General features: G+C 47.9%; 1 protein-coding gene across 16 annotated transcripts in view; it reads right to left on the reverse strand.

Moving 5' to 3' along the window:
- Positions 1 to 19030, reverse strand: part of MYT1L (myelin transcription factor 1 like) — a 548393-nt gene that overhangs the window by 144431 nt on the left and 384932 nt on the right. For all 16 annotated transcript variants that reach the window (XM_039461349.2, XM_039461322.2, XM_074393446.1 and 13 more), the window contains one exon: positions 3098 to 3453. In XM_039461349.2, coding sequence (XP_039317283.1) covers positions 3098 to 3453 — 356 coding nt within the window. The remainder of the gene's footprint in view (positions 1 to 3097; positions 3454 to 19030) is intronic.

Below are 19030 nucleotides of genomic sequence, written 5' to 3' on the forward strand. Positions count from 1 at the left end.
GAGGAGCATGAGAGGCAGCCTCAGGATGCTGAGCCGGAACTCCAGCCATCAGACACGGGTGGGAAACCCCCGCTTTTAGGGAACACATGATTTCTGCCAAGCCACTGAAAGGGAAGACAGGAGGACATCTCTGGCGTGCACGGTATGGGGTCTTCCATACTTACACCGCACGTCACACATTAAAGATGCTGCTGGCATGGCCGACATGTACACTGTTGATAGTGGTTTTGGCACTAAATTTAACAGTAAGGTAAAACATAACATGCTTAGCAAGTGAGGATATTCAAACAGGAGACCGGCAGATGTACGCCTTTCAAAGCCTCCTTTTAATACATTACACGTATTAGGAGTTTGATCACGTAACACGACTGCTCTATCAATAGAGCTATCCTGTTCCTTTGATAAAGAAGCTGCTTGGAGATTTCTGACCCTGATGGGGATAAGAGACCTGGAGGTGCTCCATCCAGCTGGAGTACCTGCAGGTGACGCTGGCTAAATGGGGTCTTAAAACACCCACGTGGGGCTCTTCTGATGGAAACATCTTTTTCTGACAGAAAGGCTTCTTGGGCATGTCTCCAGGAATCAGGCCTCTGAGGAGATTCATTCTTAGGAGAAATACATTTGTTTGCCTTAGAAATCAAAAAGCCTTTGGTGTCCTTTCAGAGAAACTGAAGCACTGGAAACTGGGTAGAAGGTCCCCCAGAGGGGCAGGCTATTGGTTCTAAGTGGCTGCCTGGGACCTGGGATTCTCAGGAGAGGCTCCCTGAAAGGGAGTGAGGTATCACCCTCTCCTGCCAGGCTGCTCAGGAAACTGGGTGCCCCTGTCTACACTGGTGCAGGAAGGCTGATCTCACAGCATCTCACTGTGGCTGTACCGTTCCGAGAAGTTCACCTGATTCCTTTAAGGGCCATATCAAGGTATGATAGAAGTTACTTCCTTGGGGAGCCAGATACTGAACACGAATTCTGACATCAGGCACCCCACAACTGACTATGAATCCGTTCGCCGTCCTGCTGGCTTTTCACAGGTGTTTGCTTTCGGCACCTCCTTCTTCTGTGCTCTGGACTCAGCATTTGCTGAGCACCTCAGTGGCGGTCACCGTGCCAGGCCTGGCCACAGAGGTAGAAGTCCTGCGTCCCGAGGCACAGCCAGCCAGGGCTGTCACACATCCACTGCCCATTTGGTTACGTTTTTCTGGCAAAAAATTTCTTTAATTCTAGTCGCGTCCTAGCTTTTAAAAACAATTATGTCCTAAGTGTTCAAGTCAGAATAAACAAACCCTACATAGACACATTCTAAAGCTATTTCCATAAGGCTCTGGCTACCTTTCAAAGTATATCACTTTGTATTTTTAAAGAACGATTATTTAAAATATGACCATACATAAACCAAAATTGAATTTTTGATTCTAGAAAATGGAGAGCAAAATCTAAAATCTGGTTAAGGCTCCTGGTGTAAATGACACCTATTTACAGATCTCCTATCCACACCGAACACGAATGCCTCCTGATTTCCAAACGGGATGAGAACATGAACTAGCCACCATCTTTTTAGAAAGCCATGGTCAAGGTACAAATCATTCATCAGTCTACGCAATTAATGTGGTCACTCAAAATGACAGTCACTTAATACAGCATCCAGAAATAACTTGCCAGATTGATCTACTCTCCCCAACTTTCCAAATATTTTACTACACAAATCTATTATTTTAATTCTTAGCATCTCATGAATGACACTGGGGTCATTGCCTCCCCAGTAGATTTAACAGAGATGATGGTAAGTCTGTTGCTGTGTGTTCTGATAGGCTTTCTCACCTAGCACTCTACCACAGCAAGCCAAAAAATCTTGGCAGACTGATTTTAATTTATGCAAGGTATGTGTGTGTGCGTATGCATCTGTGTGTATATCTACATATCTATCTATCATCTCTATCTGGGCCTATGTGTATATGTACATGTAAGAATCTTAAGCCACTGTAACAATCTAGGATTATTTCATAAAATGCAGGTTTCCTAGCACAAACTATTCTGACTTCTGAAGGAATCCTGCTAATTTAAGCCTGCACATGAGATTAGCAACAAGTAACTCACATCTCCCCAGTGTATGGAGGCTCTACCCACTGGCTGATACCACTACCCTTGTGTCCAGAAATTAGTTCTCCTGGAAATCAGATTCTTGAAGAACTTTTGAGCCCAAGGGAGAAGGGTAAGAAGGAAAATTCCCTTCACTTTCAACATATTCTGGCATTTCTATGAGGAAAACCCTAAGCCAATAAAGATGCTATCTAGGTTTTGGGAAAAACAAAAACAAAAACAAAAACACAGACACACAAACCCAAAACTCCCACCTCTTTCCTCAGAAGACATGACTTCTTTGAAAGGGTTAGTGTTGGGCTTGTATTGTGCGTCTGACAGTGACAGACGCTGGACACAAAAGCCACGTCACCATGAACACCTTGCCAGGGACATCCTTGGTGGACTTTCCCCGCCCGTGTCTCCCAGTGCCAGAAACGCCCGATCAGAAACGCAGCTGTCACATACGGAAGCAGATGATGGGCTGATTGATTATCTCATATCAACAGGACTTCCTTTCATCCCATTGACGTGACCATCACTAAAGCAAAGCCTTGGCAGTCTGCAGACAAAACCCACTCTGCTGGTTGGTGTGCCAGTCATTAGGCAGGCTTTCCAGCTCCCCTAAGGAGGTAAAGCATTCCAACAACACTGTTTTGCCCACCATTGAATCTCACACATAGAGCATTCCAGAAAATGTAATGTTAAAGACCAGGTCTGCTAGCTTAACTTCCTCGGTAAATTCTGTTAAGCTGATCAAATAGGTACACCATAAATATCTCAGCAAATCACTGACAGCCAACCTGAATAAAAATTAGACTGAAATAAAATCTGAAGTCTAGCAGAGAGTCTGAAGAATTATTTAACAGAAGTGTTCAATTCACATAAGGAGCTAATTTTGTCAGTACTGACCAAGCAGAATGATTTATTTACATGACAATCCGTCACAGTCACGGCCGGCAGTTCACCTTGAACCGCGGACCCAAATCACGACTTGCTACCTTGCTAATATTTTAAAGATTACCGTTTTCTTCCTCCTCCTCGTCTTCCTCCTCCTCTTCCTCCTCTTCCTCTTCCTCATCCTCCACATCCTCTCCGTCTTCATCATCGTCCTCGTCCTCCTCCTCGATCTCCTCCTCCTCCTCCCGGTCCCCCTCCTCGTCCTCCTCGTCCTCATCCCCGGGCTCCTCGTTGTCCTCGGAGTACTCCTCCCCCTCGTCCTCCTCCTTCTCGTCCATGTCTTCAGTCCCATCGCTGTCCTCACACTCGTCCACGGAGGAGCTGTCCGCTTTCACGGCAAATGGCTTTCGCTTGGGAGCAGGTTCCTGGGGCTGTTTATCTTGCGTTTTCCTTTTTTTCGCCAAGGGACAACCATATACACTAATAAACAAAAGTAGAGAAGGTGGGGAAGAGAGAGAGAAAAAAGATCTGTGACCATCTTTTAAAGTCACACCAATCAAGATATTTAAGGCTTATCATGAAATGTCATCAGCACAAACACCAGAGGGCCGAAAGCACCCACGATCCCTGCAGTGTGCTGAGATCTGCTAATGAAAGGATAGCACAAATAAATACAGCTCGCGTTTGTCTAGTTACCATGAATATTTAGTCTGAGTCTCCTAGGTCTTCATTCCTCTAATTCCAGAGAACACGGAGATCCTACTAAAACTCATGAGGTTGGTTTGTGTAATGTGTATAACATGCAATTGGCAATACAATTTATTAAACATTTCGCCAAATAGACGCTACATATAATAGACATCTAAAGCAAGATTTATTTTAATCACATTATATTTACATGTATATTTATGTAAAATATAAAAATGCCTTTGTCGTGAAAGAGCTTTGGATATATTTGGATTTGTATATTTTGCAGATTAAATTATATCTTTAGACTTGATAACCTACTGAAACAAGATGAGCCATAGCACTTGATAATGTTGTTATGAAAGCAAATGCATAATTCAAAGTTGTGCAGAACTTCCCAGGCTTAGATGTCATTAGTCCCATGCCAGCCTTCCAGAAAATACCTTCAGTATCACCGATAATCACCACTGAATCACGCTGAAATTGGCCCAGACTTGGAGAAGACCCCTACAGCAGAAGCTCACAATCTTTCCTTGAGAAAGAGCGATTTTCAAAGCTACATTACAAATTCTTTTTTTTTTTCTAGAAATAATATATAGACCACACACACACACACACACACACACACACACACACACACACGAATAGGTGCGGTAGGGAAGACAGAGGCAAAAGTACCACAGACAGACATTCCATTTGTGCAGAGTGAGATGTGTGACCTCCCTCACTACCGATTATTCCGCAAGGGGGTCCTGCAGGCCTCACCTTGCTTGGCCTTGGCTCTCGGACGCTGAGGCCCTGAGCAGTGTGTACTATTTGGGAGACTCCTCTATGTTGGGTGCTGAGCTATGCTGGAGTCCAAAGGTGAGCAGCACAGATCCTCACATCGAGGCTCTATGTTCTAATGGGGGATTTAGACAGGTCAGAAATACCCTTTTAGAACCACTCACTCCAGTATACACCATGCACCAAGCACCAGGCACGCCATAGACACTCAGTGGGCATTTGTGGAATGAATGGATGAAGTGGGATAAATCCCACGATGAAAATGTGCAGAGGGCGCTGTGCACTGTACACAGAGGGCAGGCATTCAGGTTGCTGGCAAGGCTTTCAGGAAGAGGTGAGGCTGGGATGAGCTTTCACGGGTGCATAAAGAATGTCGGGGAGGGAAAGAAAACATTTCAATACGTCCCAAGTAACACAATTTGCAAAAGACATCAACGCATGTAAGAACACCACGGGCTCGGACAACTAACAGGAACGCAAACCCCAAAGGCTGGAACCTGGAGTGTGTGGAGCAGGGCTGGGCAAGAGGGTGGAAGGTGGGAGCGCAGAGTCCGGCGGGGTCAGATCAACCTGGGGGATGAGCGGTGGGACTCTAGACCTCCACCCAGGAAACGGGAAGTGATTCGAGTTCTTCCAAGTACTTACTAATGCAATTAAAATGCGTGCCAGAAAGGTTACGGCAAGGCGCAAAAGAAGGACAGAGGGGCGGAGGTGCCGGCTGGGGGTGTGGGGGCAGAAGATAGCCAGGGCCGGGTTCAGGCAGGGACTGGGAGGAGACGGTGCCCCGAGGAGGGTGCCCAGATCCTCAGACAAGCGAGAGAGGCCAGGAGGACCACAGGTCCTGCGGGAGCCCCTTGATACAGTCAGACCCTGGGCGAGAGAGTGCCAGGGGAAGAGCGTGGGGGCAGGACACAGTGCGTGGACCTGGAGGAACTTGCGTGGCCCGTGGCAGGTCTCACTGGTTGACTGACCTTGGACAGATGTTCAACCTTACACACAAGCATCATCAGCTGTAAAGTGGGAAAAATGCTAATCTCACATGACTGCTTTAAGAATGAAATGGAAAAATATATATATGTAAAGAGGTTAGTGCCGTACCTGGCACCCACCAGGTGCTCAGTGAATGAGAGGGACTGCTGTGTAATAGTGATAATCACAATCAACTTTTGCCATTTTTATTTTTATACAGGTATCCAGTTATCCAACAAATACATCACTCCTTAAAGTTTTGGAAACGAACGACTGTCCTGAATGTTTCTACTCTCAATACTTCCAAAACAACAGGGACCAATCGTACCAGGGAAAGGGAAGAGAAACAGTTGTTTGTTTCTTCGGAAACCAGTTTTTCTAGACTGGGAGTGGTTAGGAACCGGGCAGCTCAGCAGGCAGGGCCAAGCTTCCCCGTGTTCCCAGCATCTTCCCGCCATTGGCATCGCCACCCGAGCTCTGCCTCCGGTCCAATCAGCAGCAGCATCAGGTTCTCACAGGAGCTTGAGCCAGCTGTGAACTCTGCTTGCGAAGGAGCCAGGCTGCCCACTCCTGATGAGAATCTCACGCCTGATGATCTGTCACTGTCTCCCCTCACCCTCAGAGGGGACCGACTAGCAGCAGAAAAACAAGCTCACACGGATTCTACATCACGGTGAGCTGTAGAATTATTTCATTATATATCACAATGCGGTAATAAAACGGAAGTGCACAAACAAGGTAACATGCCTGAATTCCGTCCTTCCCACCCCAATCTGTGGAAAAACTGTCTTCCATGAAACGAGCCTCTGGTGCCACAAAGGTTGGGGACGGCGACACGAGCACGGTGGAGGGGCGGGAATTGAGGGACTCCATCTCCACTTTGCTGTGTGACTCAGGGAGTCCCCTCATCAATGTGGATGTCGCTTTTTAAATCTGTGAGATGAGGCAGTTAGATGACTTCTAAGTCTCTATCAGCCCTGAAACACTAGGGTGAAATGTTATCATCCCTTAAAAACATAATGAGCAAACAAGAATAATACTTTTAATAACCAGACAATTAAAAAAAAATCAGTCTACATAGCATTTCAAATATGAAATAAACAGATTTCTGAGATTCCCTTCATGAAACATTTTTGATTGATCTGCGTTAATCATCTCAGAGCCAATGTTGGAGGCGTGCTGTCACACCGTGCTGAGTGACCACCAGACAATCCGGCCAGTCTAAGCCCAGCACCAGCCCACCTCCTCACAGGGCAGGCTCTGTCTGAGCGGACTGGTTCTGGGGGATACCCTCTGTGCGCATCCAGATAACGGACAAGGAGATGCCGCCGTGCTTGGGTGGCTTCTCCAGAGCCTGGCCTCGGTGTCCTGGGTCATAACGACCACTGCTCCCCCAGCTTCCCTCTCCTTCACTGGTGCATCAGTACATTTGTCTGAGACAGTCTGTTCTGCACTGAGGCCACCTGCACAGCACCATCCACTGAAGCAGATAACCAGGCCCATCCGTGACCACCTATTAGTCCTGATCGGTGGGTAATGAGTCACCCCTCCTGGCTTTGTGCTATTCAGCAAAGTGACTGGAAGCTCCCCCCGAGGGTGTAAGGTGGGGCTCCTGTTTCATCTTCTTCCTGTTCATTCACACACGCGGCTGCCCTGCATTTCAAGATGGCTCACCTGTTGCTCAGGTTGTGGGACGTTGGCCCTTCGAGCTTTAGAGCAGGGGAGTGGAGATTCTCCTTAGCATGGATGCTGCAGTTAGACATCAGCAGGACTGGGCTTCGCTCCGGACCACCTGGGGCTGCTGAGACTTTGGAGGACAACACATCTGGCTACGAGAACACTTGGGAGGATGGGGTCCGGGCTGTAGGGCGTTGCCGTGGTGGGTGTCTGAGTCCTAACTCACACAGCATGTCTGGGCCATCAAGGCGTGGGAGGCGGGCTGCCTCCTGCCCAGATGTCCTCTGAACTGCCCTTGTCCACATGGCAGCAGCCCCTGCACCTGCAGCCGGCTGGGCTCCCTCACACGGGCCCGCCCACTTCCTCCGCCTTTCCCGTCTCCTGGCAGCTGCCATGGCCCCTGCCCCATTAGAACTCATGGGCATGGGAAGGTGGTAGAGGGTGGAAGAGGGACAATAAATCATCAAAAGTAGAAAAAACAGTAGATCAAGGATGCTGGAGAAGGTAAGTGCATGTGGAAAGTCAAGTGCACACGGAAAAGAAACGTGAGGATGGTTCACGTGAGTCTCTGCCAGGACAATGTTGGCATAAGCCTAGCAAGCAGGGTCCGGTTTAATACGGGACACATTTCACACACAGCCTGAGGGTATCCAGGGTGGTGATGCAGAGAGCTCGCCACACAACCAGGGGCCTGAGTTCCAGGCGTGGTCTTGTTAACACCTCTTTGAGTACCTGGACTCTGGCTGGGCCTCAGTTTACCTATCTATGTAATAAAAGTGTCAGCAGTTCTTTTTCTGCTCTAAAGCTTCAAATGTTTTAAATTTCCTACGTGATTCCCTTCTCGGGTGGGAACTTCCCAGTGGAGTGCAGGTTTCAATCCCTTCCAGCCTCCTGCTCCCACCTGCACCGGCCTCACTTCCCTATCCCTACATTGGGCAAACCGTTTGGATGCAGCGTAGCGACCTGTGGAATCATTCGGCCTCAAGCTTCCACTGCTCCCTGCCATTTGACGTGGTTCATTGCTCAAGCTTTTCTATTTGTTCATGTAACATCTGAATCCCATCTTACCCCAGCGACAAGCAAGTGCCCTCTGCTCCTTCTCTCTCTGCTCCACCCTCCTACTGCCCGTTCCCGGTATCAACTTCCAGTGTGACAACAAATTCAACCACCAGGCCTATTTCATTCCATCTGCATTCAATTCCACGTGGCTCAAGACCCTGCTTAAGTCAACAGAGCCCTCTTGGTCTCCAGAGGTTTAGCATATTTCACAGGGAGGCCTTGGAGAGCAGCTCTGGGACGTGGGTAGGGGAGTGTGGCCCCTCCTGCCCTCGTATTCTGTGAACACCATGTCTGCTGATGGGGCGGTGAGCTGGAAGGGGAGCGAAGGTGGGGGCGCTGGCGGGGCCCCCCAGCCACACCGGGAAGGGCTCAACCTAGCACTGCGGGCTTGTCCAGGACCTCAGCTGACCCGTCAGTGCCTCCGAGATGCTGTGCACTTCCTGGTCACTTCTGTGGCTCTGCTGCTGGCCCCTGCACACCCCAGAGGTGCAAAGGCAGCCCTTCATGTTTGCACATCATTCTGAAAGGCTGAGTTGAGCATCTGACAGAATGAGGTTTACTCACATATCCTCGCCTGGATTTATATCTCTCTATATGATAGAAGATACTTCAAGATTCCAAAAATAATGCACTGTCTCTTTTTTCACACAGCTGAAACTTCAAGGAAGTCATAAATACAATCACTTGTAAGATCGTGGTAGCTCAATAATTCTCTGTTGACAAAAAAATACCTCCATGATTTTCCAGAGTGTGTCTGTAACACGATTCTCAACGCAGAAACAGGGCAGGGAAGCCTGCAGTGGCCTCAGCTCGCAGGAGACCATACCAAGGCTTACCCTTGGAGTTCTCACCATTCAACGCCAGCCAGCGATGGAGAGGAAGTCCAGAATACTTTAGGTCGAGTGAAGAGGTAAACGCACTCTGGACTAGAAACGAGAAGACCTGGCCTTCCCGCGCTTTCACCCTGTTTGGGTTACGTGGGGTGACACGTGGAGGCGGGGCACCCGGCCGCCCCAGCCCTTCCGAGCTGCCCTGGGCTGCGCCCCCTGGGCCCGTGCGGACGCCTCACAAAGTCTTTTAGCTGTTGCAGCTTTCAAGGTCCTTTTGTGGTTCACTAGGTGACAACAACTTCTAGCCTTTTGCATCTGGTTATTCTAGAAAACCGGCGGCTGGCCACGGCCTTCCTCAGAAACTCACACACGTGAAACTTCATGTACTTCATTCTGTCACTTCCGTGTCAGGTATAACCGTTGTTTATTGGATGTTTTGTTCACCCAATTTTAATATAAACAGGGATAAGGTCTCAAGTAACTGAAAACCAAACTTGGTAGTGTGTCTTCTGTTCCCAACTGCTATTATCATTGCCATTGAAAGAGGCGAGAGGGGAGGCTGGGAAGCATCCCGGGCACTCTCCCACTGGACAGTGGAGCTTGGAAAGCCAGGGTGGCCGACCCGTCGGCTCCGAGGCCTGGCAGTGATTCTCCGCCACTGCTTCTTTCAGAGATGGCATTTTTCTCGTATTGCTGGAATAGCCTCCATGGGTCAATGTTAAAACACTTACTATGGAATAATCTTTAACATATTAAAGTGCATTTGAATGTAATTGTAGAGCACTGGTTTTAAACCAGCTCAGTGGATACCAGCACCGTGTAGAGAGCTCTTCCTGTGTGCCAGGTGCTATCTAAAATCTCTACTCAAATCCATTAACGCTCTCGGTGACCCTGTGGCGTAGATTCTGCTGTAATTCCCACTTCGAGGGACGGAGCTGTTCTGAGTCACTTGCTTTAAATCACAGAGGAGGCATTTGCAAACCCTTTCTCCAGGTCCTGATTTTTTGTTCTCTGAAGGGGGCAGGTGCTCCATAAAAATGTGCTGAGTGAATACATTGCATGATTGATTTATTCATTTATTTGGAAAGTATGTCACTGAGCAATACGAATCCACTCCCAACGCCATGGGACACTGATCACAGACAGTTACCCTGCCAGAGAGGATGGATGAGGCTTCACAGAGACCCCGTGGGGAACAGGGAGTGAGACTGAGGCAGACACAGAGCACAGAGAGATGCAGACAGACAGAGGGACCCAGAGGGTGACTTCAGGGTGGCTGCCACGGCAGGAGGTGGTCAGAGTCTGGGGATGGGAGGGGGCAGGCAGTCAGGGCCTGCCAGGCAGTGTTCCTCCCAGGAGCCGAGGGAGCTCCGGGCAGTGTAGACAGTGGGTAACTTCTACATAGCTGACTCAGGGCTGGAATCCATCACTCTGGCTGCAGTGTGGGAATGAGATGGAGGAAGGTCATTTAAGAAGCAATGTCAGGTCACGGGTCAGCCTGGGAAGGTCCAGGCAGGATGTGCAGGGTGAGGTGAGGGGATAGGTGTGGGACACAGCCTGGTTTCCAGGTCAGATGGCGGGCAGGTGGAGGAGGTGCCCACTGGCACAGAAGACACAGGAGTCTCAGGTCTTTGCTGGCTTGGTTCTGGTTAGGAACAGAGACATACAGGCGATTCTCTATAATCTCTTCTTTTACGATGCAGAAACACCAGACTTATCAAGGGTTGCTAAATTTGAGGCGTCCCAGCTTAGGTGGGTCTACACCACCTGAGCTGGAGGGTCTACACCTGTTATTTAACCCTGGCAGTCATATTTATTTCAGCCTCAGTCTGTCCATTTGTGAGATGAATGGTAATGCCTCTGTTACACTCTATGGCAGCAAATGAAAACCAACACACGTGAGTCCCCCAGCAACGAGCAGTCAGGTGCCCCACAAAAACGAGTTCCCCTTTTCTCTCTCCTTGAGAACAGTTGGTATCCATTCTTACCACTAGCCTTTTAAAGGGTTACTCTTACAAGTTTCTAGAATATACAAAAGCACTTAAAATATGTCAGAAATAGTTTAAGTTACTGAACTATGCAATTAGATGGCTAGCATTTCCAACTTCTTGGGTGTATCTAAAACATATATACTAATGGAACCAATTCAGTTTCAACTACATATTTCCTTCATTTTTAAATATTACTTTTAATATATTTTAATATTTTTTAAAATTTGTTTTTTCCTTTGTAGAACATTGTTACAAAGGTGTAGCTGATTCAAGAACAATGTATTTTCTTAGTTTAAACTTGATAGACATGTTCTAGACATGAAAAACATTCAACAAATAATTGTTTAAAATGTTTACTTGACCATCTTAGGGAATTTAAAAAATAATCTCAATTTCTGGAATGCAAGAACTTGCTTTTTTATCTTTTAAAAGTCATTTTAAATCATGTAGCTGGTTATTAAATATTTATTCTCTTGGATAGTAATTCAAGATTCAAATAAAGTATACAATCATCACTAAATTTAATCTCTTTCAACTCCAGGAAACTAGTTCTTTTCAACTCAGTAATGAGAGTAAAGGTCCCTCTCAGGCTTTGACCAGGGTCAGTGCCCATGGACGTGCGCCTTGCGGGTGTGTGAAGGGGAAACGGGAGGCTAGCATGCACGTTTTCCAAACCAGCCTTTCCAGAGGCACCGTTCTCCGACTGCTGGGATTCGTTTTTATACAGCTATTTTTTCTTCTTGAAATTCCGGTTCACACTTCCCAAGTGTGTCTCTAATCCTTTAAAGCTGAAACACTTGAACTAATGCAAACCCTCCTGTGCCAGTTCCCAACACCCCCGGCCCTCAGCACCGGCGGGGCACCTTCCTTCTCTTCCCTTCCCTTCCCACTTCCTTCTTCCCTTCCCCTTTCCATTCTCTCACCTCCACAGGTTCGGGTGATGCTCCCACCTCAGCCTTCTGCGTAGGTAGGACCACAAGCTCAGCTAATTTTTGTATTTTTTGTAGAGATAGAGTTTCGCCATGTTGCCTAGGCTGGTCTTGAACTCCTAGACTCAAGTGATCCACCTGCTTTGGCCTCCCAAAGTGCTGGGGTTACAGGCATGAGCCATCATTCCTGGCCTCTACTTAATTTATAAGAACTTAAACTGTGGCCACCCCATCGCCGTCCCATTTGAGATTCCACTGCCTGTCCATGCTCACCCTTCGTGACTGCTGCCATTGTCCAGCATTCTCATCTCACAGCTCTATGCTCGTTCATCTTCTTGCTGGAATTTGCTCTTACTGATCCTCTAAGGCCCATCTCAAGCTCCCCCTTCTCCATCATGTCATTCCTGCTCGTCCTAGAATTCAGGGTCATCTGTGATTAGCAACTCGGTGTCACTAGTCATTTACCAGCTAAGTGTCAACCACCTCGCCTTGCCCTTGATTTTCCACGGGTGCTTATCTTATTGACTCAATTTAGCTGTTTTCTCTTTGGTTTCAGAGGCTTTGCCATCTAATTAGTTATTCTAAGTCCCCACTGTGCCCAGCAAAGGCACATGGGTGTTCAGTACGTCTGTTTCCCCTGACTGAGTGGATCGAGTGTTCTGCCAGAGCTTAGGCACGGCTCTGTCAGCATCTGCTTTCCATGAAATGCACACTGCCACTTTTCTGTCAAAACGGAATCACTGCCCTTGCCATCTGCAAGACTAGAATATTCATAATGTCCACACAGAGGTATTCTAGTCATCTACCTCGTGGCAGTGAGGTTGGCAGACCAAGCTGCTACATGAATAGACTCAGATTTCCAGGGTGTTCTTTAAGTGATGTTCCATGTCACTAAAAAACTCACAAGGTTGATGGGGCTCCTTGGAGTGTCCAGTTTGCTACAAGCTGGTGACCTGTGACTCTACTCGCTAGTGCAATATCCTCAGGATGGGAGAAAGCTTAAAAATCACTTCATCTATCTTTTCATCTAGAAAATGAAGTGGCATCACGGAGTCAAAGCCTCAGGTCACGCCGAGCCAGACAGTCCACCTTTTAAGCAAGCACCTCCCCTGCCAGGCCAACACAAACACCGAAGCTGCCATGAGTCAGAAACACACCACAAATGGGGACCTGAGCAGACACCGCTGCTGGCACTCACCGCCTGTTACACGCCCCGGCCAGTCACCGCCCGTCACACGCCCCGGCCATGGTCACCGCTCGTCACACACCCCAGCTGTGGTCACTGCCCGTCACACACCCCGGCCAGTCACTGTGGCCTGTAACACGCCCCGGCCAGTCACCGCCTGTTACACACCCAGGCCAGTCACTGTGGCCTGTCATACACCCCGACCAGTCACTGCCCGTCACACACCCCGGCCACGGTCACTGCCCGTCACACACCCCGGCCAGTCACTGTGGCCTGTCACACACCCCGGCCACAGTCACCGCCTGTCACACACCCTGGCCAGTCACCACCCGTCACATGCCCCGGCCAGTCACTGCCCGTCACATACCCCGGCCACAGTCACCGCCTGTCACACACCCCGGCCACAGTCACCACCTGTCACACGCCCCGGCCAGTCACTTTGGCCTGTCACACACCCTGGCCAGTCACCACCTGTTACACACCCCGGCCAGTCACTGTGGCCTGTCACACACCCCGGCCAGTCACTGCTCGTCACACACCCCGGCCACGGTCACCGCCTGTCACACACCCCGGCCATGGTCACCGCTCATCACACATCCCAGCTGTGGTCACTGCCCGTCACATACCCTAGCCATACTCACTGCCCTTTACACACTCAGGCCAGGAACACGTCCAGAGAGGAAACTGTTGAAAACAAACACCGAAAACGAGAGCGAGAGTGTCCCGGTGCCACGTCCAGCGTTACCTTTGTGAACGTGCGCACGTCCACACCTGCACTCTGTGTGGCGAAGGGGCAGGGACACACGGGGCGTCACGCGGCAGCACAGGTGACGGGCGTGAATGCCGTGCGGCCACCAGGAGACTTTCTGCTTGGCGTGCTGTGTTCACAGCAACCACCGTGACAGCAAGTGACTCTCCACCTTCGGCTGTCGCGGGTCCTCAAAGGCTCCTAGAGCAGCACCGCTGCTGTTCTCTCTTCCAGGATCCCCTCATGTTACAGCAGCACTGCCACTTTGAATGACAGTAACTACGATTCATTTGAAACAGTGAGAAACAAGCTTTGTAAAAATGTACGATTCTGGCCAGGCACAGGAGCTCGCACCTATAATTCCAGCACTCTGGGATTACCTGATGTCAGGAATTTGAGACTAGCCAGGCCAACATGGTGAAACCCTGTCTCTGCTTAAAAAAAAATGAAAACAAAATGAAAATTAGCTAGGCATGGTGGTGGGCACCTGTAATCCCAGCTACTCGGGAGGCAGAGGTTGCAGTGAGCCAAGGTCACACCACCGCACTCCAGCTTGGGCAACAGACAGAGACTCCATCTCAAAAAAAAAAATATGTGTGTGTGTGTGTGTGTGTGTGTGTGTGAGAGAGAGAGAGAGAGAGAGAGAGAGAGAGAGAGAGAGAGAGAGAGAGAGAGATTCTACCAGCTATGTCTTTGCACCAGGGAAAAGTTATAAGAAAGTACAGTTTAAAAAAAAAAAGCTAGGCCGGGCGCGGTGGCTCACACCTGTAATCCTAGCACTTTGGGAGGTTGAGGCAGGCGGATCACCTGAGGTCAGGAGTTCGAGACCAGCCTGACCAACATGGTGAAATCCCCCTCTCTATTTACAAACAAACAAACAAAAGGCTAAAGATGTCCCTTCTTTAAATGTTCAGGACAGAAGACTTTGTCTTGATGTGGTTGTTAAGAAATTATTCAGTTGCGAAATATGTAAAATTCTGGTACTTGAATGATTAGATACTTTTAGTTTGGTGATAAAGACATACATTTGGACACTGTTAGCTGAAAGAATTACGATCATGCCTACAATCACATATAAATATAGTATATGTAAAACATTATATATACACACCACACTGCACTCTCTCCAGGCAAAATATGCCTCTGTAGAGAGATCATGAAGCTTATTAAATATACATTTTCTAACAAGTTATTGCAAGCAAAATATAAGCTGTTGCTCCACATAGATTTCCAAAGTTGCTCAATAGTTCAGTGGACATCAGGCTGCAAATAATAAGCCTTAACATCTGGTTGTTATAAAGAGGATCATGAACGTTTGCTCCATGGTATCTCCCCAATTTTAATTTCTATGGCAATGATCAGTTACAAGCTGTCATGTCTGCACTTTTCAGTTGAACTGAACCCACCTGTCCGGGGGTGCCCATCTGGTGTTTCATAGTATCTTGGCTGGACACAGCTCTTAACCTGTTTACGTACTTTCCAAATGACTATTAGAAACACGTATCTAAGGAAAGCATGTGAGATTTCTTGATTGTGCGTCTCCCCTACTCTAAAGTTACCACACGTGCAAATAGAACTTGGGTTGTATATTTAATAGAGCTTAATATGACTGCTTTTGTTATTTTTGTCATAGAACATGATGCTCAAGCTATAAGTCTTCATCATTCCTAGTACTATCTATCTATCTATCTATCTATCTATCTATCATTTATCTACTTGTCTTTCTATCTACCTATCTATACATCTAACTCTCTACCTATTGATCTTACTATCTATCTATCTATCTGTCGATCTATCTATCATCTATCTGCCTACATACCAACCCATCTACCTACCAAACTGTCATCTATCTATATTTCTACCTACCTACCTATCTACATACCTATGATTTATCTGCCTGTCTACCTGTCTATATATCTGACTATCCATCTTTCCATCTGTCTATCTACCTATCTTACTATCTGTCTGTTCATCTATCTACCTATCTATGTATCAACCTATCTATGATTTACCTACTTGTCTGTGTTTCTGTCTATATACCTATCTACACATCTGACTATCTTTCTGTTTATCTACCTATTGATCTATCTTACTGTCTGTCCATCTATCTATCCATATGCCTGTCTACCAACCCATCTACCTACCTATCTGTCATCTATCTACCACCTACCTATCTACCTATGATTTATCTACCTATCTCCCTATCTATGTACCTGACTATCCATCTTTCTGATTATCTACCTATCCATCTTACTATCTGTCTGTCCATCTGTCTATCCTATCTACTCATCTACCTACCTATTATCTATCTATCATCTATCAGTCATCTATCTATCCATCTATCATCTATCTTCCTCCTCCTCATCATCATCATTATAACCTATCTTCTTTCTAAACTCAATTGACAAGAGATATAAGATTTTCTTGTGACAGCCAACACTGGTTTTTGACAGGCAATTCTCACACAGTAATCTAGTGAAAAGCAAAAAAAAAAAAAAAAAAAAAAAAAAAATCCATATGTTTCAAATGGAAGTGGAGTAGAATCTTACAGAAAAGCTGTCTCGAGGACAGGTTGAAAACATCCATTGCGCTTCCTCCTTTCAGAGTCTGTGTTCTCTAGGGCAGCATCTCCGTCCCAACTTTCTGCAGCCTGCGGCCCTGTGCGAGCAGAAAGGGGTCCCCAGGGTCATAAGGATGCCTCCTGTGGCTGGGCCAGTGGTCGTGCCCACTCCAGTTTCTAACCAGAGGTATATGGCAGAGCGTGGGGTACACAGAGGTGCAGCGATGGGCAGCCCCTCCTACCTCCCTGGCACCAGCTTCTGAGATGAAGGTCACTGAGCATTCACGTCTCTCTGCCGATTCCTCAGAAGCCTCCCAGGCTCCAGGGAGCACGGGAGAAAAATCGTCCTGTAATGCACCTCTGGCACACAGTAGGTCCTCAGTGCGTTATTTGCTTTTGTTTTAATGATCACATCCCTCATTCAGGGTGAATGATGAGCTGTTTTGCTAAAAAGGCTCCAACTCATTTCCAGCTGGGCCCCCCGTGGAGAGTGTCTGAGAGGCAGGGGGAAGCTCACACGGGACCGGACGCTTCCCTCGTAACCCCGTGGAAAGTACATGCGTTTCTGCTGGAGTGTCTTCAAATGCAGCCACGCCTGGTCTCTGCGCTTGTGGCTAAGATCTGAGTTGCAGAATTTTCTCTTTTTCTGTTTTAGAGAAACACAATATTGCTTCTTTCATGTCTGTGCAGAAAGCTTGCTGAGGGAGCTGGAGGAAGAGGAGGTGGCTGCTGCAGATGAGGGAGGTCGCTTTATCACTTCAGGGCTTACGTGACTCATTTGTCAAAGGAAGGGGCTCAGATCTTTTCCAGAATCAGGAGCCCTTGAAGAGGTGCCTCAGGGGCCTCTGGGCAAGTCAGCCAGGGCTCCAGGGCCTGCTGCCCTCCGCCAGAGACACCCCGTGCTGCCTGCTTTCCACACTGGCCTCCTGGTTCCACAGGGCTGGTCCCTGTGAGAGGTGGGGGCTCAGCCAGCCCACCCAACTGCAGGGGCCCCTTATTCTATGATTCTATGGTGTTTCCTTCATCAGCACTCACTGCAAGGGGGTTCCTCATGTATTTGATTTGGAAATAGGTCAGTCTCATAAATTATAAAACATCAGACACAAAGAGATGAGTAAGAATCGGTGGGGAACGTGACTCCCTCTGGGGATGTCAGCTTCTTGGTGTTTGATAAATGCTAATAGAATGAGTGATGACATCAACAATCAATCGGTGTCAAGAAGGCTGGACGCTATAATGAGGTGGAGGGTCGTAGAATCCATGCAGAGATGTTCTTTCCAAACAGTACTCCTGGGCTTCCTGGTCCACATGCCTTAAGATACAGCCAGGAACAAACATCTGCTCCTTTGGGGAAGACCACACTCAGACCGTCTGGATCTGAAGGTCCCTCCTGGAGAGTGGGGACAGGCCTGTGACCTTGGGGGTCAAAATCCAGCACCTGGTATATCTGGGCACTCAGGGAAGTATCTGATGGGCTGGCATGGATTTGTGGATTTCTGGACATGGGACGTTTTCTCAAGCCTCTGTGCCTGCATGCAAGTTCCTCCTCGAGCCTGGAATCCCATGTACCTCCTCCCAGCCAATTCTACAGCTCCTCCAAATGTCAGTGGGAGGGGCTCCTCCCTTGGGAAGCCCCTGGCCACCTGCAGAGAATGGAGCCATGCCCCTACTCCTTCCCTCCGCTCCTCACACACCTCCTTTATGGCTCTCAGAGCACCATGACACATTTGTGCTCACTTAGAGAGGCTGCACATTCTTTGAAAGAGCTCCCTTCCCGCATGGGACATGGTCCTCTGTCCACAATGCAGCCACACATGGTATGGAGGCTGGGGATATTAGGATAGAATCAAGAGGGCTTCCATGAAGGCAAAGTTGTCATATCTTATTATGAATTATACATTTAGACAGAACAAGACCTAGAGCTATCCGTTTGCATGTAGCAAATGATCTTATTTATATATTTTCAGTCATTTGCCCTGTTATTTATTGCCTTTTTACTTCATAGGTAGCAACATTTTCCAGCAAGCATTTAAAGACCGGCCCCTGTGAGCTGCATTGTGAGACGTGGCACATGGGAGACGAGGCCTCAGAGGATGCATCTGTCTTCTGAGGAGCTGGTGCAATCTACCTGGAAGAACCTGTTCACACAGGCAGAAACCACACGGCAGTGAAAGACGGCACACCAGGCAGTGCCTCCCCAGCATCTGTAAAGACAAACCCAGCCCTGTGCTCTACACGCAGAAAGGAGTCTTGCCTTTGAGAAAAAGTTGTGATGATTCCTTGTGGAAAGCAAAACATCACATGGCAACTCAAGAATGCAGAATGTGGACTAGACTTGGAAGAATCCAGTGTTCATCCATGCTTTACCCAGGTGAAAATACCACGGACGGGGCAGGGGGCAGTGGTGGGCCTCGTCCCAGGCCCTACATCGAGCTAGAGCCAAAGCTGGGGCTAAATGAAAATATTCTAACTTCCACTTTCCAAAATGTTGCCAAATTTGAAATTTTTGTGTCCAAGCCATTTTTTAAATTAAGGTCAACATGCTTAGCGTAATGCATTTATAAGTGGCATGAAAGAAAGTAAGACTGATATTGCCGACATTGCATTTGCCATCCCAAACTCAAGTTTCAGCCAC

This window comes from Saimiri boliviensis, chromosome 1 (assembly GCF_048565385.1).
Source record: "Saimiri boliviensis isolate mSaiBol1 chromosome 1, mSaiBol1.pri, whole genome shotgun sequence".
In the NCBI taxonomy this organism is placed as follows: Eukaryota; Metazoa; Chordata; class Mammalia; order Primates; family Cebidae; genus Saimiri; species Saimiri boliviensis.